Source organism: Odocoileus virginianus, chromosome 1 (assembly GCF_023699985.2).
Source record: "Odocoileus virginianus isolate 20LAN1187 ecotype Illinois chromosome 1, Ovbor_1.2, whole genome shotgun sequence".
Taxonomy (NCBI): Eukaryota; Metazoa; Chordata; class Mammalia; order Artiodactyla; family Cervidae; genus Odocoileus; species Odocoileus virginianus.
Window position 1 is genome coordinate 19392894 of NC_069674.1, and position 26118 is coordinate 19419011.

Below are 26118 nucleotides of genomic sequence, written 5' to 3' on the forward strand. Positions count from 1 at the left end.
AATAAATTCAGATTTACATAAAATTGCCAAAAATAGTTGAGAGAGTCCATATGGCTACCCCTTGGTCCATTTTCCCCTAATGTTAACATAACCACATAACCATGAAATGTTGTCAAAAACTAGGGAACATTTGGATTTCACGAATTTCCCCAATAATGTCCTTTTTCTGTCCCAGGATCCAATATAAGATACCACATTGCATTTACTCAGCTCTTTTATCTGTCATCCCCAGGAAACTAAGTCACTCATGGGTTATTCTTTATCACTTAAATATTTCCCAGGTAACTTCAGAGAATCCTGAAGTCCACATCTGTGAGGGGTATAAAACCAGGGTTTTCACTCCTTTTTGTGGGAATCTGCATTTCACTCTCCATGTGTCTAAGATGAAAGGATTAACTGAAAGTTGAGGCTGAACTCAGACAACTAGAGTCGCGCTGGGAGCTTCGGAAGCCTGTCAGCTCCTCTAAGGGACTGGAGGTATCCCTGAGATGCTCCTTCTTGAAACAGGGCTCTGACACTTGCACTAGTAGCCCTGGGGACAGAGCTGGGTGAGGATACAAACACTGTAACAGTACTTATCAGTGCAACATTTGAACAACCCTAAAAAGTTTACAAAGAGTTTTTACATCTATATCTAATTCATTAACTCCTTTTCTTTTTACATTTAAGGAAACAATGAATACATTTAGAACTTACAATATTCCAGTAATACTGGACACTTTATTCTGAGCACTTTAGTAATAATCTCATTTAATCCTCCTGTTTGTGAGGTAAGTACTACTATTCCCACTTTACAAATAGATGAGGAAATGGAGGTTTGGGTTTGTTTTTAAACTGCTCAAGATCACACAGTTACCAAATGACAGAGCAGGGATTCCCATTTGATGTGTTTTCATTTCAGTCTCCACATTCTTAACCAAAAAAGTTAAGAGGCTTTGGACTTGGAATGGGTATTGTTTCACTCCAATAAATCTTTCTACTCTAGCAATGCCTGTTTCTGATTGTTATTACTTGAATCTATTAAAGAATTCACCCAGTAATCCAACAAGTCTTTAAATATTACATGCATTTTACTGTTCTGATTCTTTAGAAAATTTAAAGCTGTTCATTTTTTTCTAGGGGCAAACAAGACTATTCATGAAAGCTTAAGTAGGTATGCAAACTTATCATCATCCTAAGAGACTCATCACAGAGCAATGTGTGGTCAATGCAGTACTCAAGACTCTAGATGTAATTAATTTTCTAGATGTAATTAATGAGGGATTCTCAAGGATTCCAAAAGAAACATCATTAGCTTTAGGAAGAAACCAAATTTAGGACAGGCAAATTTAAGTTTCACTAAGCTATTAAAATGCTGTTATTTAAAAGAAAGCTAGTGAATGTAGTGGCATAATGCCAGAAAGGTATAGAAGCAGAGTTGGGAAGAATGAGGGAAAAAATTAACCAGCTAAAGTTAAACTATCTTAAGGAAAGTTAAGAGTAAAGTAAGTGGGATTGTGGGAGCAAAATTCTTACTATCAAGTTTACTAAATAAGCAGAGGGTAATTTGAGGCTTATTTTACCTCCGGATCATGTTCCGGGTATACCAGACAGAAGGAAATGATTCCTTCAGGAGAGATGTATAGTTACGGTTTAAATCCCGTCCAGCTAAGGAACAACGATAATTTCCTACAATCACACCATCTGGATTCAGCATGGGTACCACCTTGAAGACGAACGTGTCCCGAAGCAACTTTGCATCACTTGAGTTTCCTAAAATATAATCTAGAAAGCCTTTCATGATCCAAGAGCTGTTGGTTTCTCCGGGATGTACCCTTGCAGTCAGAATCACGGCCTTCCGCTTTCTTGACTCACTGTTCTTCAAGGGGGTAGTAATCGTTAAAATATACACCATGTTCCTAGCAATTGTGTGGCACAAGACACGTATTTTACAAAACTTTGACCGTACTGGGTCATTATTGATGCCAGACAGGTATTCTTGCAGGTTTGTGTAAGTGTACGGATAGCAGTGAGCAAAGTAGCAGGTATCTTTACTGTGTGGAAATTGAAATGTCCATGTAAGTGAAAAATGATGGTGCCTATCTTGCCCCTGGTTGTTTCTATAATACTTGATTTGGTCTCCTATTCTCTGCCAGCCAATATTATGAGCGCTGGCCTCTTTCTCAGAATAAAACAGTGGGCGCATACCCCGATTATAAAGACTAGCAGGCTTGGTGAAATTGATAATAGTGAATCTGTAGACTATTCCTGCTTGAGTATTAGTGACTTGGAAATAGTACCACTGGGTGTGTTTATTTGTGAACAGGTCAGGTCGCACAGTCAGCTGGTATTCATATTCTGCCCTAATACACAGAAAAAGGAAGAGGGGGCGAGACATAAAAATGTAAAAATGACATTCAACTTTAAATAATAAAAGTAATAATAAATATACAAATAATAACCTACCTATTCATGGAAAGCTTTTTATTTGGGAAACAGTGTTTATTAAGTAGTATCTAACACCAAGTTATTGCAAAAGATCGATGTTTTGAAATTTTCTCTTTTAATTGGATGTGAAACTGATTCTATGCTAATTCTGAAGCCTTTTTATCCCTCTGCAATTCAAGAGAGCACATTAAAAAAATGGGCATTTGACAAAAAATTATGTATTTCAACCCAGTTATGTTTCCTATAAGTGATTAAAGAGTTCTTAAGTTTTTAAGAATTAAAGTCGTGTCTTTTTTTTTTTTTTTTTTTACTTCAGACATTTGTTTTATATTAGATTCTAACTCTAGAGATCTGAAATACATATCACTAACAAAGGTTAAAAACATATATAAATTACTATGAGCATAGGAATTATAAAATTTTAAACTCTTTGAGAGGACAGGAACTATATTTGATAACTATTTGCATTCCCCATACTTAATCACTGAAGATACTTAAATAAAAGCAAATATAACTTCATTAGTACATTACTTATATATACAACAATTTTACCTGGTTAGTTGTGACTTTTTTCTTTACCAAGTAACTTCCTATTCTATGAGCATTACACACTTATTATGTGTGTATATGTGTTTGTGTGAATTGGTGAAATGAATGTTGCAAAACCTGAAGAGCTATTGAATCTAGGTGATAAGTATATGTAGAATCATAAAATTAAAAAAAAAAAAAAGAATATCCTTGAATTGTATGCATATTCCCAAGCATGTTTTATAGAACACTCATCTGAAGACCTATTCCATTAAAAAGTTGGAGAAGCAGTGTTCATGTGTGTTTAACAGTTCATACTGGCATACTAAAAATGTACACTACAGAAACCTGCTGAATTTTAATTCATAGCTCTCAAAATTGTTTGAATCCAGAACCTTCCATACCTACCCTCTTACGATAATCTCTAATTAGCATCTACACTTCAAGGAATTATAGTTCAGCAATGGATACTAAAACTATTGTACCTAATACAGGAAATAGTTGATAGTCTAATTCCTCAAATAAAAATAATTAAAACCTACACTTTGACTACCTTCTGTAGATTACCACTCTCAAACCTTGCTTCAAACATCAAAGTATCGTCACAGTTATCCACAGGCTGCTTCAAGGGTGTCCGGTTGCCCCCAACTCGGGAATACACAAAACACGGCTCTTTGTAGGCTGATGAGAGACCATAAAGATGTTCAAGCCATATCTAAAGTCTATAGGCTATTCTGCATAGAGTTTGAAGCTACAGTATAACTGAAGTGTCACTAGGGGTTATACATTTTACTGACATATAGGTTTATGTGGAAATAAGAAAGCCTGAGTACTTAGATTAGAGAAGCAATGCCTAAAATAAGTTCATGTATTTCTCACAGTAGAAATACATGAATTCTACTTCTGGTTATAATGAAGTAATTGTCCCTGAAACTGTCTTTTCACTGTAAATGACTATAAAACTGGACCAAAAAAAAAAAAAAATACGAATTAACTATTTCCATGCATTCAGACAACACAAAGATTAGAACTACATTAGATTTCTTCTTGGGAGTATTTTTTACCTCTTAGAAAGATGACACTTAAGGATAGCATAACAGTCTTGGTGAGCTGAGGAGGCACAACTGCTGCCTAGGGCTGCTGAAATTAGCACCCTCGGTACTAGAAGAAGAAGCTACATAGAGGGCGGGCTTCGGGAGTCCACATGGTGGCTGCCTGGCTGCAGACATGGCTGTACAAGCACAGGTAAGGCTGAGGAGACAGGACAGAGTGCTCCTGAGACAGCAGAGGATAAACATCCTGGCATAGACTGAAACTCCACCTTATCCAAATAGAAAGGCTTCACTGAGCACGGCAGGCGTTCAACTGTGACTCTAGAAATGCTGAACATTAGGCATAAAAACCACATTTAGGAGAAGGGTCATGACCTAGAATGAAGGACAAAATAAAAACAGATCTGTTTTTATAGAGAAAGTAAACCAATTCTAAAAGAAGCAAAATGATTTGTCAGCAATTTAGCTGCCTACCAGAAAAAAATTCAATGCAATTTAAAAAAAGAAAACTCCAAAACATGTCTTTCACAATTTCCCACATGTGATTAAAAAAAATTATGAAGCATACAGAGAATGAGGAAATGTGATCCAATAAATATTTATATATTTAACAGACCCAAAGATAACTCAGATGGTACGATTAACAGAGAAAGACTCTGAATTTATGTTAAAAGGAAAAGATAATGAATAAACAGATCATCTAATTTAAAAAGGAAACTATAAAAAGAATGAAAATTCTAAAAATAAAAAGTATAATAACAGAAATGAAAGATTTACCAGACGGGTTTAAGAGAAATTGAATATTGCAAAAAAAAAAAAAAAAAAAAAAGACTCAGTGAACTTACAAACAAATGAATACAATTATCCAAACTCAAGACCAGAGATAAAAAAAAGAACAAAGATCCAGTGAATGTGGGACATAACTAGAAATCTACCACATTTATACTTGAAATTCCAAAGGACAGAAAAGAAAATATCATGGAGAAATTGTGTGAAGAAATAATGGTTGAAAATTTTTCAAATTTGGATAGACAGAACTAATAAACTATGGATCCAAGATGTTCAGCAAACTCCAAGCAGGATAAATGCAACGATAACCAAATCTAGGCAAATCACAGACAGAAGACATAGCATATATAATGTGGAACAATGATATAAATTATGTCTGACTTTTTCTTAAAGAAAACAGAAGTCATGAGATAATGGAACAATATCTTTAAAGAAATAAAAATATTTAAAAGAAAAAATGTGAACCCCAAATTCTTTATGTCCAGTTGTTTGGGGACTTCCTTCTCCTACAGCTACAGGTCTCGACACCAGTCTGCTCTTTCCCTTTCGTGTCGAGGAGAAACAGTGATTCTGTTTCTGTTGACAACTCAGGGTTGTCTCACCATCCCTTATTAGTCTCCCTTGATTCTGTCCACCCTTTTATAGGATATCTTTTCATTAAAATTTCTTAAATTAAGTTTGCCATGCAATTCCTGACAAGACCTTGACTGACTCACCTCAGCTACTTTAATTTTATATTATATCTCATTTAAGTTATGTGTGGAAGTTATAAGGTAGGTTAGCTGGCTAAATATTTGAAATCAAATTGAAAAAATCAGAGGTGCTTTTCTCACCTTAGTTGTTTAAAAATGCATGAATATATGATTTCTGTAATCATTTCTGTAATCTGTAATATATGATTGCTTACTATATAGGAAGCAATCCCTGTGAATTCCTCTATTTTGCCAACTCTTTAAATAAAATACATGTTCCCTGGAAGTTATCTTTAATATATACTCTAAGATATACAAATGTGATGGTGAAACTGTACAGGAGTCCCATACTTCCTGACATTAGGGTTTCAGGAGCAGCAGTTTAGAATACAGGTTGAGACTTCTATGTTTGATTATTAGTACACCTGACCATAAAGCAGAGATTTTTACATTACTGGAACTCTCAAAGTGCCAATTATTAATCCTGAGTGTTAAGAACACTTTCCTGAGATATAATCTTGGATAGTATTTGTGATGTGGGATGTTTTTTTGGCAATCCCAAGCCATGCATCAAACTGGCGTGAAATGAAAATAAACCATTTGAAAGACTGCATGAATGTGATCTATAGACAGACAGGTGCAGAGCACTCTGCTAGATATATCTTTGAAAACTAATGTAAAGTTTAATTCCATCTCAATAAAACTCTTCATTCTCATGGTCAACATGATGCTTCATTTTAAAATAACTGTGGGGACTTCCCTGGTGGTCCAGTGGTTAATATTTCACCTTTCAATGCAGAGGATGTAAGTTTGATCCCTGGTCAGGGAGCTAAGACCCCACATGCCTCTTGGCCAGAAACCAAAACATAAAACAGAAGTAATATTATAGCAAATTCAATAAAGACTTCTAAAAAAAAAATGGTCCACATTAAAAAAAAATCCTTTAAAAAAAATAAAATAACTGTGCATAAACTGCAGTATGCACCTTCAAGAATACAATTAGCACTGAATCAACATCTGGATCAATATTAACCAAACATGGTTATGGAGTCAGGGATTTCCTGGTAATTGGCAATTTCCCCTATACACAGCAGAACAAATACAACTAATAGATTAGCCCAGACACCAAATTATTATATTTTATCACAACATGTCTCATTATGTACCCACCATCTTCGGCTAGATAAACCACAGTTTCTTCCTTGGAGTTTGCATAAAGGGGTTCCATCTCCAGGCCCGTGGGGATGTACATTGGCTCAGGATTCAAAGGGGTCCAATCTGGAGAAAAACCATTATTTGAATATGACTTCAAAATAAAGCAGTAAGATTTTATTGTATATTTTCAAATTATTCATTGGTAGATCTAGGCTCAAATCCAGCAAAGCTGGATTTCTCATTGAAAGTAATAATGAGCATGGTCACACTTTAACAAAACCCATAACATCTTATTCACAACTTGTGCTCATGTCTGACTTTTTGTGAAACCCATGGACCAGTCTCCTCTGTCCATGGGGTTTTCCAGGCAAGAATACTGGAGTGGGTGGCCATTTCCTACTCCAATCTGCACCTTGGTTCTAAGTCATTATATAGTTCATGATTATTTTGTGTCACCACAGATATAATGCTAAAGATTCTATTACTCCTGGGTGCATGATGCCTCTCTAACCTATCTTTGGGAAACTTACTCACCTTTTTATTCTCCCTTCCCCTGCATCTTCAGTCTCTTGCTTCCTCATGGTTGCCCCCTAAGCTTGCACGCATGGTTCAAGTTTCTTTTGTCTCCCCACTGGAAGGCAGTCCTTGGAGCCACATCTTTTCCTTTACCTATACCAGCTTTCCTGCTCTTCATTATTTTTAGGGCCAGATTTTTGACCATGATCTACCTGGTTGGGAAAAAATGACTTCACGGTCCAACCACTCCTGTTGTTCCCACTTTTTAGCAGACAAGAATTTGGTGATGACTCATTCTACTTATACTACTTATTATTGGCTGCTGTGTGTCAGACTGTGCTTCGCTCTTGGAATAGAAATGCTCCAGTAGAGGGAGCCAGCCTCTATGATCCCAAATACATTTGCTGAAACAAAAAGAACTTGGTGATGAGAAACAAGTGTTACTGGACAAATACGTTTTTGGTGTTATATGTACAACTGTTTTAGCAGCAGAAGTGTATTTGACATGATGAATAAGGGTCAAGTCTAGCTACAGAAAAAGCACAGAGCAGAATATCAATGCAAATATTCAACAGTGTACTTTGCAGGGTTAACAACAACACACAACACAACTGATAAAAAACAATAAAACAAATTAAAATTTAGAAGTGAGACTCTCATTAGTTGAAAACAATCAACTCAAACCAAAATTAACAATGAACTGATAATACAGCACCTGTTTTGAAATTTTGGGGTATTTTAGCTCTTTGCTTTTTTTTTTTTAACCATCTTGATACAAAAAGCTGTACAGTCTGGCCTTTAAATAGTACAGTAATCTCATCTTCATGCAATTTGAGGATACCTTTTCTCACTTAGGTTACAAAGTTGTTTCATTTCCTTCTCCCTCTTCTTAAAAGGTTCACAGAGGAATTAACCTGATGTCTGTGTACAAATGGAATATGACTTGCCATCCCTGTAAACTTCGAGACTACTTTAGAAAACCTATTGACAGGCTGTATTCCTGTAACTGTGGTGTTTTATTAATATAAATTCTTTGGCTATTGATTATAAAAGGTGTTCCTCTCCCAAGATTAATTTATGTTCCACTTTCCAATGCTGAATAAAAGGTTCAGAATAAGTGATGGGCTATATCTGGCCCATGGGCTATAGTTTATTACTACAGAGCCTGGACTCTAAGCCTTAGCTTTTCCTACATAAGAAATCTCCCCAAATCTTAGTTATCTCAGCTTGGTGATTCTTTTGGTATGGGTTAGGTCCAGTCATGTATCTTGATCAGCTGCAGGTTTAGCTGGAGGCTGGCTGATCTAGGATAACCTCAGCTCATCTCTGCTTCACTCTCATTATCCAGAAAGCTAGCAAGGAATCGTTCCATGGTGGCTGAACAGGGTTTAAGAGAAAGCAAAAGTGTACAGGCTCTTGATGCCTAGATCAACACTGGCATGCTTTCTTTTCTGCCACACTCAATCTGGCTAAAGCAAGTCACAAGGCTATCTCAGATTCTAGGGATAGGGCAAGAGTATACCTCTTCATGGAAGGAGACACAAAGTGGTATTTCAAAGGGTGAGGATACTTGGATCCACATGGAGAATCATGGCTACTTTTTAAATTGAGAAAAATTTACATATTATATATGATACACTCATAAAACAGTACAGTTTAATGAGTTTTAAAAGTATATAATCATGTAAACACACCTATCAAAATATAGAACATTTTTTTTTATCATCTTAGAAAGTTTCCTCTTGCCCTTTCAAGTCAACCCCTACCACTGGTTTCTGTGACTGTAAACCAGTCTGCCTATTCTACAACTTCATATAATTGGAATCATATATAGTCATCTGTTTCGGGCCTCTTTAACTCAGTATAATGTTTTTGGAATTCATCTATGTTATGTTTACCAGGTTTTATTTTCCTTTTTATTGTTGATACGTATGCCACTGTATGGCTATACCATAGTTTGGGTATCCATTCTTCTACTTCTGAAGTGGTTCCAGTTTTTTACTTTTGTGAATAAATATGAAAATTAAAATTATATGCAACTATTTTTGAAGACATATATTTTAATTTCTCTAAATACCGAGGAGTAGAACTGTTGGTCACAGAGTAGATGCATATATATTTTTTGTTGTTTTTGTTAAAAAAAAAAACCTACCACCAAACCTTTTGTATTAGAATTTCAGTTCTACATTCTATTATTTGGAGTTGTCAGCCTTATTAAAAAAAAAAACAAAAACTGTTGCCATCCCAGACGTAAAGTTGTTATCTCAGTGTGATTTTAATTTTTATTTCCTATGTTGAACATTTTCCCGTATGTTCCTTAGCCATTATATGTCGTGCTTTAAGAAAAGTTTGCTCAAAAAAAAAAAAAAAAAGAAAAGTTTGCTCAAGTCTTTTCCCCATTTTTAACTGTTTTTTTTAAAAATATTTATTCATATATTCTGCATACAAGTCCTTTGTCAGATATACATTGGGAATGTTTTCTTACAGACTGTGGCTTGCCTTTTCATTTTATTCACTGTGTCTTTTGATAAGAATTTTTAATACCAATGAAGTCAAGTTTATTAATATTTTCATTGCTTCCTTTTTCTTTCTGGAGTCTCCCTACAGTATTGTTGCCTTATTCTCTGGTTATGAAGATACTGTCTGGTTTTCTTTTAGGACTTTAAAATGTTAACTTTCATGTTTAGGTCTACAATCTATTTTGAATTAAATTTTAGTGTATTAAGTGAGATAGAGGTCAAGGTTTATTGTTTTCTACATGGATCCCAAGTCATTACAGCACAAATTATTGAAAAGAATTTTTCTTTATTCCCACTGGATGGTTTTGGTTCTCTGTCAACAATCACTTGGTCTCTTTCTGGATTCTATTCTGTTGCACTGATGTATTTCTTTTTTTGCCAATTATTTGTGCTCACTTTTCAAATCTACCAAAACATACTACCATCTATAGCTCACATAACCAGAAACAAACCAAATGTTTAAACAAATTGTTTATTAGGAATTATACTTATGAAAAGTACAGAAACAAAGAAATATAGCTCAGTGATTTATCACAAAGCAGATACCACTCAGGTCAAGAAATACTATATTGCAGGTATCACAGGTGCCCCACTCATGTCCCCTTCTAATCACCACCTTTAAAGGTAACCATTAGCCTTCTAGTATAATCACTTCCTATTTTCCTTTATAATTTTCAACTTAAGTATTCACATATATACCTATATATAATATCTAGTTTATATTTACAAAAATATACACATGAAACTATAGTTTTGTTTTGCCTACTTTTGAACTTTACATAAACTGAACTACATAGAATATATTCTGTGCTTTTAAACATATATTTGTGAAATCAGTCATGGTATGTGGCTGTAATTTGTTCATTTTAATTGCTATAAAATATGTAACTATAAAAATGTTATAATTTATTTATCAGCTTCTACTTGTAATGGACATTGGGGCTCTGTTGGTTTGGGGGTATTATGAACAACAGTGCTACAAACAGCGAGCATATGTGCCCACATTTCTCTTGGGTATATATCTGGGAGTAAGGATTCTAGATCATAGGGCATGTGTAGCTTCAATTTTAGTAGACCATACAAAGCTGTAATCCAAAGTAGTTATACCACCTTACATACCCATTAGCAGGTTATGAAGGCTGTAGCTGCTCCACATTCTCACCAATGTTTAGTACAAGTTAAAACCTGGTCTCTCATGATTTTTAAGAAACAGTATACTCAGCCTTGTTAATAATCGGAAATGCACATTAAAACCACAATGAGACACCTCCTCATAGTAAGGTTCAGGGATAAGTAAACATATCCATTTGGATATCTTTTTTAATAATGTGCCTGTTCAAATCTCTTGCCTGTTTTCCAACTGGGTTGTCTTTTCCTTATTATTTGTAGAAGGGTTTTTGTATATTCTAGATGTGACCTCTTTGACAGGTATATATTGCAGACTGCAAATATAAAATCCCAATCTATAACTTGCTTTGATTTTTTTTTTATAATGTACTGAAGTTCTTGACTTTGCTATAGTCAAAATTTTCAAAACTTTCCCTTATGGTTATCATGTTTTATTCCTTTTTATTAATATGTTCCATTAATAAAATGTGTTCCATTTTATTCTTTGCCAATTTCAGTATCATGAAGATATTATCCTGTATTGTTTTCTGGAAGTTTTGTTGTTTTTAAATGTAGATGTACATTTACATCTACAACCAACCTGTAGGAGTGAAGTGGGTTTTCATTTTTTAAATACTGAAATCCAGTTATTCTAGCACTATTCATTGAAAAGACTACTTTTCAATTAGTCTTCTGAAATTTCACTTTTATTATAAATCAGGTGTTCATTTGATCACTTTCCAAAAAACACTGTACACTTCGGCTATCACTCTCCAATCTCCTAGTCTTCAAGCCTCTAAGCAACCATTAATCTACTTTCTGTATATATTTGCCTATTCTGGACTGATCAGTTAAATGGAATCATACAATGTTTGTCCTTTTGTGTCTGGCTTCTTAATGTTTTCAAGGTGAATCCCTGTTGCAGCATGTATGAGCACCTCATTCCTTTTTACATACAATTAATAGTCCATGTGGGTATACCACACTTAGTTTAGCCTTTCATCCACTGATGGACATCTGGGTTGTTTCCACCTTGGGCTATTACGAGTCATGTTGGCATAGTAACACTCATGTACTTTTTTGGGGGCATGTTTTCATTTCTCGTAGGTATATAACAGGAATAGAACTGTTGGGTCAAATGGGAACCCTAATACACTTTGGAAAGAAGTGCCCAACTTTCCCAAAGTAGCTGTAAGATTTGAGGGTTCTGATTTCCCATCAACTTTGTCATCTGATTTTTTATTCTAGTCAGCCTAGTGAGTATAAAATGGTATCTCATTGTAATATTAATTTGCACTGCCCTAGTGACTAAAGATGATGAACATCTTTTCATGTGTTTACTGGCCATGTGTTCTTCTTTAGAGAAATGTTTATTCAGATCCCTTGGCACTTTTAAACTGGGTTGTCTTTTACTGTGAGTTATAAGAGTTCTGTATGTTCTTTACAGGTCCTTTATAAGATATAATTGTTTGCAAATATTCTCTTTCATTCTTTAGGTTGTATTTTCTTGTTTTTGATAGTTTCCTTTGTAGAATGAAAGTTTTAAGTTTTGATAAAATCCAGTTTATTTATTTTTCTTGTTTCTGTTGCTTATACTTTTGGTCTTTTAACTAAGAATCCATTGCCAAATCCAAGATCATAAAGATTTAGCTCTATATTTTTTTTCTAAAAGCTTTATAATTTTGGCTGTTACATTTAGGTCTTCATCCATTTGGAATTAATTTTTTTTATACGGTGTGAGGTAAGGATCAAACTTATTCACACTGCAAATGTGTGTATATGAATGACAAAAGCAGATATCCTTGTCTTGTCTTTGATCTTATAGGGAAAAGCATCCAGTCTCTATTCTGTTTCACTAATCTATCTATACATATATCCGTTCACTAATACCACAAGGCTGTGACCGCTGTAGCTACATAAAAGGTCTTGAAATTGGGTAAGCTGATTGCTCCCACTTTATGCTTCCTTTCAAATTATTTTAACTATTCTAGTTATTTTAACTATCCATATAAATATGTCTTTATCTTCAAAAAGTCTTGACAGGAATTGCCTGGAAACTATATATTAATTTGGGAAGAACTGACACCTTTACTAGATTGGGTTTTCCAATCAATGATCATGGAGTTTTATTGACATCTCCTTTGATGCCTTTCATTAGCATTGTGTAGTTTTAAGCATACAAGTCTTAAAGGTGTTTTGTTAAATTCACACCTAAGTATTTAAAATTTCCAAGTGATTGCAATGACATTGTTGTATACTGTGGTAGGGATTTGGATTACACAGACATATGCATTTGTTAAAATTCACAGACGATATACTGAGATTTGTACATTTCATTGAATGTAGAATTTAGCTCAAAATAAAAAAAGAATCACAAAGACTGAACTTTAGAGGTGAAATGTAAGAATGGCTACAACTTACTCTGAAATAAATGGAATGAGATGTCCCTCTTCTTGCTCCAGGCCCATAACTTATGGGTTTCTATTAACTTTATCAGGCACCTGGGTCTTATTTCAGGACCATCTCACCTAAAATCACCCACTCTTTCCTCTTAAATAAGATATCTCAGTGGACTAAGGACTAATAAGCCCATGTTTCACACATATCTGTTATTTCATGTATTTGGTATTTTTTAACTTTTAAGGGACAGTATGACTCAGCTATTTCTGAGGCCTTGACACAGTCAAAAAAAAAAAACTGTAGCTGGACTTTAATTGAATATTATTTACCAGCATCATCAACCATAAGGTATTAGGTTTATTCAGTCAATGGTTATAGGACATAAAGATAATTGCAGACAAACATACATGTATATGCACATACACATACATACATATGAACATGTGAATAGGTAATGGATCTGTTTAACAAACCGCCCTTACACCCTACTAAATCCCATGCTCTAAAAAAAAAAAAAAAATCCCATGCTCTATATGCCCATAATGCCCTCCCAAACCCCCCAAACAAGGCAAAAGTATATAAATACATAGAACCTGGCCATCTACCCAATAACAAAGACAACTTAATACCCAAGATTGTTGCTGTTATTCACTTAGTCGTGTCCGACTCTTTGCAACCCCGTGGACTGTAGCATACCAGGTTTCCCTGTCCTTCACTATCTCCTGGAATTTGCTCAAACTCATGTCCACTGAGATTAGACAGACCAAGAAAATAAACCCCAATCATATCAATAAACTACTTAGATATTCACCATTTATATAGACAGACATCTCCTAGACCCCTAGACAACCATTTCAGTCAAAATTTTAACACTAAATCTAACATAAATCACACAAAACAACAATATACATGTTATTTCAGTATATTACAACATGTTAATGTCGCTTAAAGCCTGAAAGTGAGGCACTGAAATTGCCTAGATGAGTTCACTAACTCAATAACATATAGGTTTGGTCCCAGTCTTTCTATTAGTTTTAATAAAATTACACAATGCAGACATCAAGCACACTAACATTAGTAGCTCATAACAGCTTGCTTAACCACACCCCTACAGGAAGCAGCAGTGATAAAAATTAAGCTAGAAACAAAAGTTCAACTAAGTTATACTAACAGGGTTGGTAAATCTCATGCCAGCCACTGTGGTCATAATGATTAACCCAAATCAACAGAAATATGGTGTAAAGCATATTAAAGAGTAACATAAAATAGTTTTAATTAAGCCATAAAAAGTTGTAACTAAAATAAAAAGAGACTATGAAAGTGACTTTATTATTTCCTGATTACACAACAGCTAAGACCCAAATTGGGATTAGATACCCCACTATGCTTAGTCCTAAACCCAAATAATTACAGGAAAAAAATTATATGCTAGAGTACCAATTGCAGCAACTCAAAACTCAAATGACTAGGTGGCACTTCTCACTCCTCTAGAAGAGCCTGTTCTATAACCGAGACCCGATAAACCTCACCAACCCTTGCTAATGCAGACTACATACCACTATCTTCAGCAAACCCTAAAAAGGAGGAAAAGTAAGCATAATTGTTATACATAAAAAACATTAGGCCAAGGTGTAACTTATGGAATTGGAAGAAATGGGCTACATTTTCTACTTCAAGAATTTATGTTCACCAAATGAACATTTTTTATGAAAGCGAAAAACCAAAGGAGGATTTAACTAGTAAATTAAGAATAGAGTGCTTAGAGCGAATAAGGCCATGAAGCATGCCCACACCAACCATCACCCTCCTCAAGCACTGTAATAATTCCCTATAATCTAACAGCAAATATTGATCATACGAGAGGAGAAAAGTCATAACAAAGAAAGCTTATTGGAAAGTGTGCTTGGATTAAATCAAAGCATAGCTTAAATAACGCACCCAGTTTACACCTAGGCCATTTCATAATTTATGAATACTTTGAGTTAAATCTAGCCCAATACCCTTCTCTATTCCACTAGTATAAGCAAACTAAAATATTCATTCAACATTCAAAGTATAGGAGATAGAAACTTAATATCTTCTGGCACTATAGAGAAAATATTGTTAGGGAGTGATGAAAGAAGCCTAAAAAGTAACAAAAAACGAAGTTTACCCCTTGTACCTTTCACACAATGATTTAACCAACAAACATTTAACAAAGAGAACTTAAATTAAATATCCCAAAACCAGATGAGCTACTTATGAACAGTTTATTAGAACCAACTCATCTATGCAGCAAAGTAGTGAGAAGATTCTAACGAGCCTGGTGATAGCTGGTTGTCCAGGAAAAGAATTTTAGTTCAACTTTAAAAATTACTAAAAATCTTTTATAAGTTTTAATGTATTTTTAAATGTTAGTCTAAAAAAGATATAGCTTTTTAGAAATGTGTACAACCTTATCTAGAGAGTAAAAATAAGCAACACCATAGCTGGTTCAAAAACAGCCAGCAATTAAGAAAGTATTAAAGCTCAAAAATAATTTTACATTAATATCAGTAACAAGTGAATCAACTCCTAGATTTATATTGGACTAATCTATGAACTAATAGAGGCAACAATGTTAATATGAATAACAAGAAGTATTTTTCCTTGTACATGTTTTATCGGTAACTAAAAATATACTGATAATTAACAGTAAATAAATATTAATACACCTCAACATTAAACTACTTATCAAACACACACTGTTAATCCAATACAGGCAGGCACCCAAGGTGAGATTTTTAAAAAGTAAAAGGAACTTGGCAAACACAAACCCTGCCTGTTGACTAAACATCACCTCTAGCATAACCAGTATTAGAGGCACTGCCTGCCCAGTGACAACCATTAACATCCTGACCAAGCCAAAGTAGCATAATCATTTGTTCTCTAAATAAGGACTTGTTTGAATGGCCACAGGAGGGTTTTACTGTCTCTTAGTTTCAATCAGTGAAACTGACCTTACTGTGAAGAAACAGGAATAACAAAACAAGATGAGAAGGTCTTATGGAGCTTTATCAACTACAACTTAGTCTAAATAACTAAATAGTCTAAATAACTAAACCACCAAGAGATAACAAAAATTTATATGGGTGAACAATTTTGGTTGGGGTGACCCTGGAGAACAAAATAGCCTCTGAGGGTTTAAAGTCTAGACTTACCAGTCAAAACACATTATCACTTACTGATGCAAAAAACTGACCATCAGAACAAGTCAGCATAGGGATAACAGCATAATCCTATTCCAGAGTTCATATCGACCTTGATGTTTACAGCCAGGACTGATATAACTAGTATAAACAATACTAGGGTTCACAACCTTGATGTTGGATCAGGACACCCCAATGGTGTAACCACCATTAAAGGTTCATTTGTTCAACAACTAAAATCCTACATGATCTGAGTTTAGTTCAGTCGCTCAGTCGTGTCCGACTCTGCAACCCCATGGAGTGCAGCACGCCAGGCTTCCCTGTCCATCACCAACTCCCAGAGCTTGCTCAAACTCATGTCCACTGAGTCAATGATGCCATCCAACCATCTCATCCTCTGTCATCTCTGAGTTCAGACTGAAGTAATCCAGGTTGGTTTCTATCTATTATATACTTCTTCCAGTATGAAAGAACAAGAGAAATAAGCTCCACTTTAAAAACTATGCTAAAACTGGTTAATGATACAGTCTCAATTTAACAGATAGAAAACATCTACCCAAGACCAGGGTTTGTTAAGATGGCAAAACCCAGAAATTGCATAAAACTTAAACCTTTATAGCCAGAGATTCAAATCTTCTCCCTAACAAAATGTTTATAATTAATATCTTAACACTTGTTATTATCCTCTTCTTTCAGTCATAGCATTCCTAACATTAATTGAATGAAAAATTTTAGGTTATATGCAACTGAAAAGGGTCAAATATCACAGGACCATATGGTCTATTACAACCCACTGCTGAACAGTCATTTTATTCATTAAGGAACCACTATGACCAGCTGCACCCTCCATTTCCATATTCATCATCTGTACCAATCCTAGCCCTAACTCTAACCCTAATCATGTGAATCCTCCTAGCTATACCCTACCCCCTCATTAATATAAGTCTAGGAGTATTATTTATAGTTATATCAAATCTAGCTGTAAATTCCACCTTATGAGCTGGATGGGATTCCAACTCAAAATACTTACTAATTGGAGCCTGGTGAGCAGCAGCACAATTTCATATGAAGTAACACTAGTAATTATTCTTTTATAGGTTCTCTTAATAAATAGATCTTTCATCCTTAAAACCCTCATCACAAGAACATTTACAAATAATCTTCCCATCATGAACCCTAGCTATATGATTTTATTTCCACTCTAGCAGAAACTAACTGAGCCTTTCTTGACTTAACAGAAAACTCTGAACTTGTATCAGGTTTCAATGTAGAATATGCAGCAGGTCCATTTGTTGTATTTTTCTTAAGCAGACATTATCAGAATAAACATTTTCACAATAATCCTGTTGCTAGGAGCACTCCATAGCCCTATATACCAGATCTACACACAACCAACTTCATTATCAAAACAATCAAAACTATCACTAACAATCTTTTCCTATGAATTTGGAAGAAAAAATTCATACTACTAATACTTGCTGCTGTTGTTCAGTTGCTAAGTTGTGTCCAATTCTTTGCAAACCCGTGAACTGCAGCACAACAGGCTTCCTTGTCCTTCAATATCTCCCAGAATTTGCTCTTAACTCATGTCCATTGAGTTCGTGATGTCATCTAACGCTAGTCCAAAGCATATGACACGTCTCATTACCCATTATAATATCAGGCTTCTACAGTACCAAGCATCCCTCCATAAACATAAGAAATATGTCTGATAAAAGTCACTTTGATAAGAGTAAACAGAGGTTTAAATTCTCTTACTTTTAGAATCATAGGAATTGAACCTACCCTTAAGAATTCAAAATTCTTTCTGCTACCATATAATACCATATTCTATAGGAAAGTCAGCTAAATGAGCCATTAAGCCCACCCCTAAAATGTTGGTTTATACCCTTCCTGTACTAATAAATCCCATCACATTATCATCATCTTAAAACCATTACCTCAGGAACCATAACAACCAGATCCTATGGACTATTAATCTGAATTGCTTTTCAAATATACTAGCCATTCAGTTGCTCAGTCGTGTCTGACTCTTTGTGACCCCATGGATTGCAGCAAGTCAGGCTTCCCTGTCCATCACCAACTCCTGGACCTTATTCAAACTCATGTGCACTGAGTCAGTGATGCCATCCAACCATCTCATCCTCTGTCATCCCCTTCTCCTCCTGCCTTCAATCTTTCCCAGATAGTTGGTAAGAAGTTGCTGTATAACACAGGGAGCCTAGCCTGGCACTCTGTGAAAAAACAACCAAAAAAAGTGTTAAGAGAAACACGAGAATTTCAAAACCCAGAAGTCATAGAAAAAACAGTAGACATATTGATTATATAAAAATTAAAAATTTCTGAATGATAAAGTGACAAACTAAGAAGAAAAGAATGCCAGGTCTATGACATAGTAAGCCAACCCACTCCAGTATTCTTGCCTGGACGTAGGAGCCTGGCGGGCTGCCGTCTATGGGGTCGCACAGAGTCAGTCGGACATGACTGAAATGACTTAGCATAAGCAGGAGCAAGCCAACCTCCTGAATATGTAGGCAGCATTTACAGACCAAGAAGAAAAGGAAAAGTACAACCAATAACAAAATGGGCAAAGTATTTTTATCAAACAGTTCACATAAAAAGTCAGTAAATATACTTATTGTTCATTTGTTTGTCTATTTAAATTCTTAGCCCATCCTTTATTCTGGTTATTAGTTTTTCTCTTAGTGAGCTACAGAAATTCTTTTATATTTTAGAGATTTTGTGATGTGAAAGTCACTCAGTTGTGTCCGAATCTTTGCATGGAATTCTCCAGGCCAGAATACTGGAGTGGGTAGCCTCCTTCTCAACCCAGGGATCGAACCCAGGTCTCCCGCATTGCAGGCAGATTCTTTACCAGTTGAGCCACAAGGGATTAACCCTTATCAAATATGCTTTGCAAATGTTTTTCCTTATTCCACAAGCTGCCTTTTCACTATTTTGATTATTTCCTTTGTGTGCATAAGCTTTTTGGTTTGATGTATATTTCCATTTGTCTTTTTTTACTTTTGTTGCCTGTGTTTTTCCTGTCATACCCATGATATCACTGCCAAGAACAATGTCATGAAGCTTCCCCCTTGTTTTTTTCTAGCTGTTTTATAGTTTCAGACCTTAAGTTTGTCTTTAGTCTGTTTTAAGTTGATTTTTTATAAGATAAAGTCCCAATTTCATTCCTTTGCATGTTGACATCCAATTTTCTCAACATTTTTAAACAGACTATCTCTCCCCCATTGTGGATTCTTGGCACTTTTGTCAAATATCAGTTGGCACCTATGCATGGATTTATTTCTGAAGTCTAAATCCGCCTGCCAATGCAGGAGACGCGAGTTTGATCCCTAGGTGGGGAAAGTCCCCTGGAGGAAGGAAATGGCAATCCACTCCAGTATTCCTGCCTGGGAAATCCAATGGACAGATGAGCCTGACAGGCTACAGTCCATGGGGTCACAAAGAGTTGAACATGACCTAGTGACTAAACAATTCTGTTCCATAGGCCTATGTTTGTGTCCTTATGCCAGTGACATACTGTTTTGGTTACTGTAGTTTTTTGGTAATATATTTTGAAATCAGAATGTGTGATGTCTCCAGCTTTGTTCTTTCTCAATACTGATATGACAATTTGTGGCCTTTTGTGGTTCCATCTGAATTTAGAGTTGTTTATTATTTCTATTAAAAAAATACCATTGTAAAATTTTGATAAAGATTGCATTGTCAACATCAAAAATCTTTAGAGAATTGTAAATCAAAGCCACAGTGAGACATCATCTTATACGTGTATGGAGAAATGAAGTATTTTCTGCCATATCAATACACAAGGATGTCACAGCGAGGAACTAAGGATGTGAGTAATCAAATTGTAGGATGCCCTAAATAGCTGAGATGCATATGAAAGGAATGATTTCAATAAGCCCAGAGTTAGAAAATGATTTCAATATGAAAATGATTTTAATAAGCCCACACATAGAATTTCAATAAGAAAATTATTTCATTAAGCCCATACATAGAAAAGCGCTAAATTTCTTGAGATAATCTAGTTTTCCTTAATTAACAATAATCTTTTGACGTTCAGACTACCTGCCCCTTGCTGCAAACTTCTATATAACCAGACTCCTCCCCCTGCCTCCCTGGAACAGCTGTCTCAAGGTTACTAGAGATGCTGTCTCCCGAGCTTGAAGTCCTAAAAAATTCCCACCAAATAAAACATAACTCTCACCTTCTAGGTTGTGACTACTTTTTAAAGTTGACAATGGCTATTATCCAAAAGCCAAAAGATAGTGTTGACAAGGATGTAGAAAAAATGGAATTGAATTGAAAAGTAAGTATAAATATAGACTAGATTTCAAAGATTTCACATTAAAAAATGTAAAATATTTTAAATATATTTTGAATAAATAAAATATATTTTGAAGTTGATTTCACTTTATCTTTTTAAATGTAACTACTGAAAAATTAAAAATTATATACATGGTTTGTGTTATATTTCTGCTGGAACATACTATTTAATACCAAGAGTGTTTTTACTGAAGTCAAGTTTAGCACAGTAAGTCTGCCAATGTTTGAATCCCCAAAACTTGCTAAGAACATACCAATATGTTCGATTTTTTCATCAATGACCTCACAGTGGTATGGCCACCGTGTTGGGCTCAGCGGACCAGAAGAAGAGACACCATATAAATCTCGTGGTTCACGAAGACGTGGCACCCATCTCCCTAGCTGATATTCCAATAGTATCTGTGTAGTCCCGGGGAAAAATGGGTCACTAATAGAGTCAGCTGAAAAAGGATTCAAATACAATCATGAGTGATAAGAAGAAAAACCCCAATTCCTATAATTATTTTGCATAGTCTATTTTTTTCTAATAACATTAATTTAAGAATACTTGTGGATATTGTTATAAAATGTTGTATTTCATGGCATTTAAAAAAATAAAAGATTAATGAAATTTTAAAATAATTTTCAGAATAGCTAGAAAATAGCTGTTGACCTTATATACTATTAATTTATGCTAAATTCTCACTGCTACTCTAAAGATACTTGTTTCTTACGATTTTTTTAGCAAACTATGGCTAAGCCTTCTTAAACTTAATCAAACTGAGGCTGCAACATTTGTCTAATGCATTAAAAGACACACACTGACCTTAACTCCTGACCACCTACTGGAACTATATTCTCAGAGCTTACTAGTGAACTCTGAGATACAACTTCTCAATTCTCATTCCAGGGTCACTATGTGATATAACCCCAGGAACATATTTGCATAAAGTACAATTTTGTTGTTCCAAGTAGGTAATGCAGTGGCCATCTTTTTATGGGATAATCATGGACCATCAATTTGATGTTGATAGCCATCCCTCTTTAAGCTCTGTTCCCTTTTTTTTTTATGATGTTATACTTCCTAGTTTTCTTTTTCCACATACTTGGTTCTCCATTTTATCTCACTGACTCCTTTGCTCTTTCACCTCTGAAATGTGGGTTTTTAGATTTAATTCTTGGCTATTTTTTGTACGGTAGTAGATATACCAATGGCAACCCACTCCAGTATTCTTGCCTGGAGAATCCCAGGGACAGAGGAGCCTGGTGGGCTGCCGTCTATGGGGTTGCACAGAGTCGGACACGACTGAAGCGACTTAGCAGCAGCAGCAGCAGATTTAACAACTGGACTAGGAGTCAGACAAACTGAGTTCTATTCTACCACTCTGTTTTTATATGATTTTGGTTGGCCAATGCAGCCTCTTTGAACATAAATCTTACTATATGCAAATAAGGGATAATATTACCTTCCCTTGCTATTTCTCAGGACTTTTACTTGGATCCATTTATCCAACAGCTATTAATCATCTAGCATTCCATTATGTGAATAGACAACATTTTGTCTAATTTACAGTATGACTCAAAAATGACAAGGTAGCTATTTATGAGTTAGAAAATAAAATTAGATTTGTACCTCTTACTATTTTGTAAATTCATATAGAAATTAAATACAAAAATCCAAACAAGTAGGTAAAAGGACTTAGAGGAAATTTAGATTATATTCATGATCTTGGTGTAGAGAAGGTCTTTGTAGCTTAAACAGATATAAAAGTAAAGAGCCATAAATAAGTAACAATAAACTTAACATCATAATAATTCTAAGTAACAGAAACAACATAAACAAAGTTAACAAAGCATCATTATAAATGGGTAATTCATAATAAGGCAGAATATAAATAGTCAAGCATAGGAAACAATTCTCAATTTCTGTAGCAATCAAGAAAATCTTAGCTAAAATAGTGAGTTACCATCTTTCTTCCAACAGACAGGCAAAATTTTAAAGAGGAAAATGTGGGGGAAGAAGTCTGCAAAATAGTACTATAAATTTTCTATGAGTATGGGTATAGGTATGTATACAAATGAAAAGAAAAAAGTCTAGAACAATGGTTATCTCAAAAAGGAAGATCTGTTTCAGGAAGGTGGTGAAAATGATAAAAAAAAATAAAAAATAAAAACCTTATCTTCAATTTCAGAATATCTCTGATATGTGAATATTTAGAAGAAATATTTTAATGTATATTTGAAAGTACTCTAAAACAGTGTAAAAATTTTAAAAATCAAGTATATATCAAGATAGTCATATACATGTACATTTGCAAATGAATGACTTTATTATAGAAACTCTTCACACAGGCATATTTCATTTTACAAAAGGATGTATTTCCAAAACATAATGTTTAGGAAAATTAAAATTTGATCATGCTGTAGTTGCATTTAAAGAACTAATTATTTAAAGAAATGTCAAGGTGGACTTTCCTGGCATTCCAGCGGTTAAGACTATGCTCCTAATGCAGGGGGCATGGTTTGGATCCCTGGTCAGGGAACTAAGATCCTGTATGCCACCACACAGCATGGGCAAAAAAAAAAGCAATGTCAAGGTAAATTATTATGTTAAGTGAAGTCCTCTATAATGACCACTTTCATTTAATTTATATAAAAATCAAGCAAACCTTAAAAGTTTGAACTTCAGGGGAAGATCAAGATGACAAACTAGTACCATGAGGTACTCACCCCTCCCAACAAATACATTTAAAAAAACCTCCACGTGGCACAATTCTCAGAGAAAACTAACTGCAAACTGGCAGAAGGTCTCCTGTACAACTAAAGCAGCAAGAAAGACCTTCATGTAACCTGGTAAGACAGATAAAAAGGGCACCAAGTCAGGTAGGACTTGTGCCTCTGAGAGGGATCTGTAAGGAAGAGAAGGTTGCATGGGCAGAACCTTACCCTGGGGAGGGAGCAGACAGACAATCAGGGCATCCCAGTCCTGGGTCCTGCACAAGGAGACAAACCCCCTTGCCTGCTGGGAAATCCACTGAGACAGAGAAAAGGGCTGGAGGAACCTAGACTCTACCTGTGAGGGGTGCACATGAGTTGGCTGACAGGGTGGAGAGACCCTTGCACTGGCAGCTGCTGCCTTGCTGCACTTCCCAAACCGAAGGGGTGAGCACCCTGTCCCCACTCACTCCATACTACATTCTGGCATCAGATAAGAGCAAAGATTTCATCTAACTACACAGAATCAGACCAGGGTACCTGGGTGTGATGCAGGCAGAGCTGTGAAGACCACTGTTAGTGTGTTCACACCAGGCAGTGCCACAACAATGTGTGAAGCAGCTAAGTGCTAAACCCTGGGTACGCAGGCCGTGGTCAAGAATATGCCACAATCTGTTTCCCAGTGACTGCGCTCGGGCTCCGTCCACCCCACACTGCAGCTCAGCACCAGATGAGGGGCAGACAGGTCCAGGGAGAAGTGTGCCAGAGAGGCAGCCCAGGTCACAAGGTAGCCGCACAGCCACCTCAATTCCTGCAGCCACAATGTCCACGTCCTCAGCCCCAGTCTACTCCACACCACAGCCCTGTACTAGATCTGGGTGAAACACAATGGACAAAGGGATGTGACCTTGAGCTGCTTCTGAGAGGAACTGCGGATGCCTACACAAGCGAGGCACAGGTGCACTGTAACCACAAGAGCACACTTGCTTCAGCAATCACCTCTTCTGGGAAGGGGCATACACTCAAGGGTAATGGAGCCTTATCCAACCCAATGCTCAAGACTTCTACTCCAAAAACTGGGGAGCAGACAGAACCCAACTAGGCAATGACAACCACAGAGAAAGAGGAAACCCTAGCTTACACAAGCCCAGCCTCTAAACACTACGAAACCAATTACACCTCTTCACTTATCAAGGGGTCAAGTGACCAAGCTCCAAGTTCAAAAAAGAAGTTATAAAAATGCTAAAGAAATTAAGAAAGATTATCATTAGAAATGCAAATCACTGTAACAAGGAACTAGACTATGAAGATGAACCAATTAAAATTAGCTAATTCAGCTGCCAAGATAAAAGCCAATCCAGAAGCAATGAATAGCAGACTAAGTGCCACTGAAGAATGAACAAGTGATCTGGGAGGTGGAATAATGGAAATTACCCAGTCAGAACAGGAGCATGTGTGTGTCAGTCACTCAGTAGTATCCAGCTCTTTGTGACCCCCTGGTCTGTCTCTGGAAATCTCTAGGCAAGAATACTGGAGTGGGTTGCCATTCTCTTCTTCAGGAGATCTTTCTGATCCAGGGATCAAACCCAGGTCTCCTGCATTGAAGGCACATTCTTTACCATTTGGTCTAGAATGGCAGACAGAAAGACCAAAAAAAAAAAAAAAAAAAGCAACATACGAGACTTAATGGGATAATATAAACAGTGCCAACCTATGCATAAAAGGGGCTCCAGAAAGAGAAGAGAGAAGAGAGGGGATCAAAAATATATTTGAAGAAATTATGGCTGAGACTTCCTGAAATCTAAAGGAGGAAACAGATATTCAAGTACAGGAAGCACCAAGGGTCCCAAACAAGATGAACACAAACAGATCCATATCGAGACATATTATAATTAAAGCAGCAAAAGTTAAAGACAGACGATTCTACAGGCAGGAAGGGAAAACCAGTCAGTTACAAGGGAACCTCCATAAGCTTAATTTCTCTGCAGAAACTGTGCAGGTCAGAAGGGAGTGGCATGATACAGCCAAAGTCCTGAAAGAGAAAATCCCGTAACCTGGGATACTCCACCCCGCAAGATTATCATTTAGAATAGATGGAGAGGGAGAGAATTTCTCAGACAAGCAAAAACTAAGAGTACAGCAACACTAAGTCTAAACTAAAAGGAATACTGAAAGGCCTTCTCTGATAGAAAAAAAGCAAGTGTCTATAGGACAGGGAAAATCACAACAGGAAAGGCAAATATACAAAAGGACTGAAGATCACTAAAATAAGCCAGTACATAAACTAAAAACAATCCAAAAAATCCTGTAAAACCTATTATAATTATAATTAATGCTAAAAGGATAAGCATGAGGATATAAAATATAACATCAAAATCATAAAATGCTGGCAGGAGAGTATAAAAATTTAGCTCCTTTAGACTGTGTTTAAACTTGTATGGGGATTTCCTGGTGGCTCAGATGGTAGAGTCTGCCTACAATATGGGAGACTTGAGTTCGATCCCTGGGTCAGGAAGATCCCCTGGAGAAGTAAATGACAACCTGCCTGGAAAATCCCATGAACGGAGGAGCCTGGCGGGCTATAGTCCATAGGATTGCAGAGTCGGACATGACTGAAGCAACTTGCTTTCTTCTTTCTTTCTTTAAACTTGTATGACTATCAGCTTAACATGACATTCCAAAACCTATGGGATGCAGCAAAAGCTGTTCTAAGAGGGAAGTTTAC

The 26118-nt window shown here is 35.8% G+C and overlaps 1 protein-coding gene across 24 annotated transcripts in view; it reads right to left on the reverse strand.

Annotated features, from left to right (window-relative positions):
• AGBL3 (AGBL carboxypeptidase 3) overlaps positions 1 to 26118 on the reverse strand; it is a 109011-nt gene that overhangs the window by 66603 nt on the left and 16290 nt on the right. For 14 of the 24 annotated variants that reach the window (XM_020880033.2, XM_070465403.1, XM_070465419.1 and 11 more), the window contains 4 exons: positions 20954 to 21139; positions 6659 to 6766; positions 3498 to 3636; positions 1563 to 2342 (listed from right to left, as the gene is read on the reverse strand). In XM_020880033.2, the coding sequence (XP_020735692.2) occupies positions 1563 to 2342; positions 3498 to 3636; positions 6659 to 6766; positions 20954 to 21139 (1213 nt within the window). Of the gene's footprint in view, positions 1 to 1562; positions 2343 to 3497; positions 3637 to 4067; positions 4383 to 6658; positions 6767 to 15419; positions 18587 to 20953; positions 21140 to 26118 lie in introns of those variants that run through there. The other 10 variants (XM_070465478.1, XM_070465486.1, XM_070465465.1 and 7 more) reach the window with 9 other exon arrangements.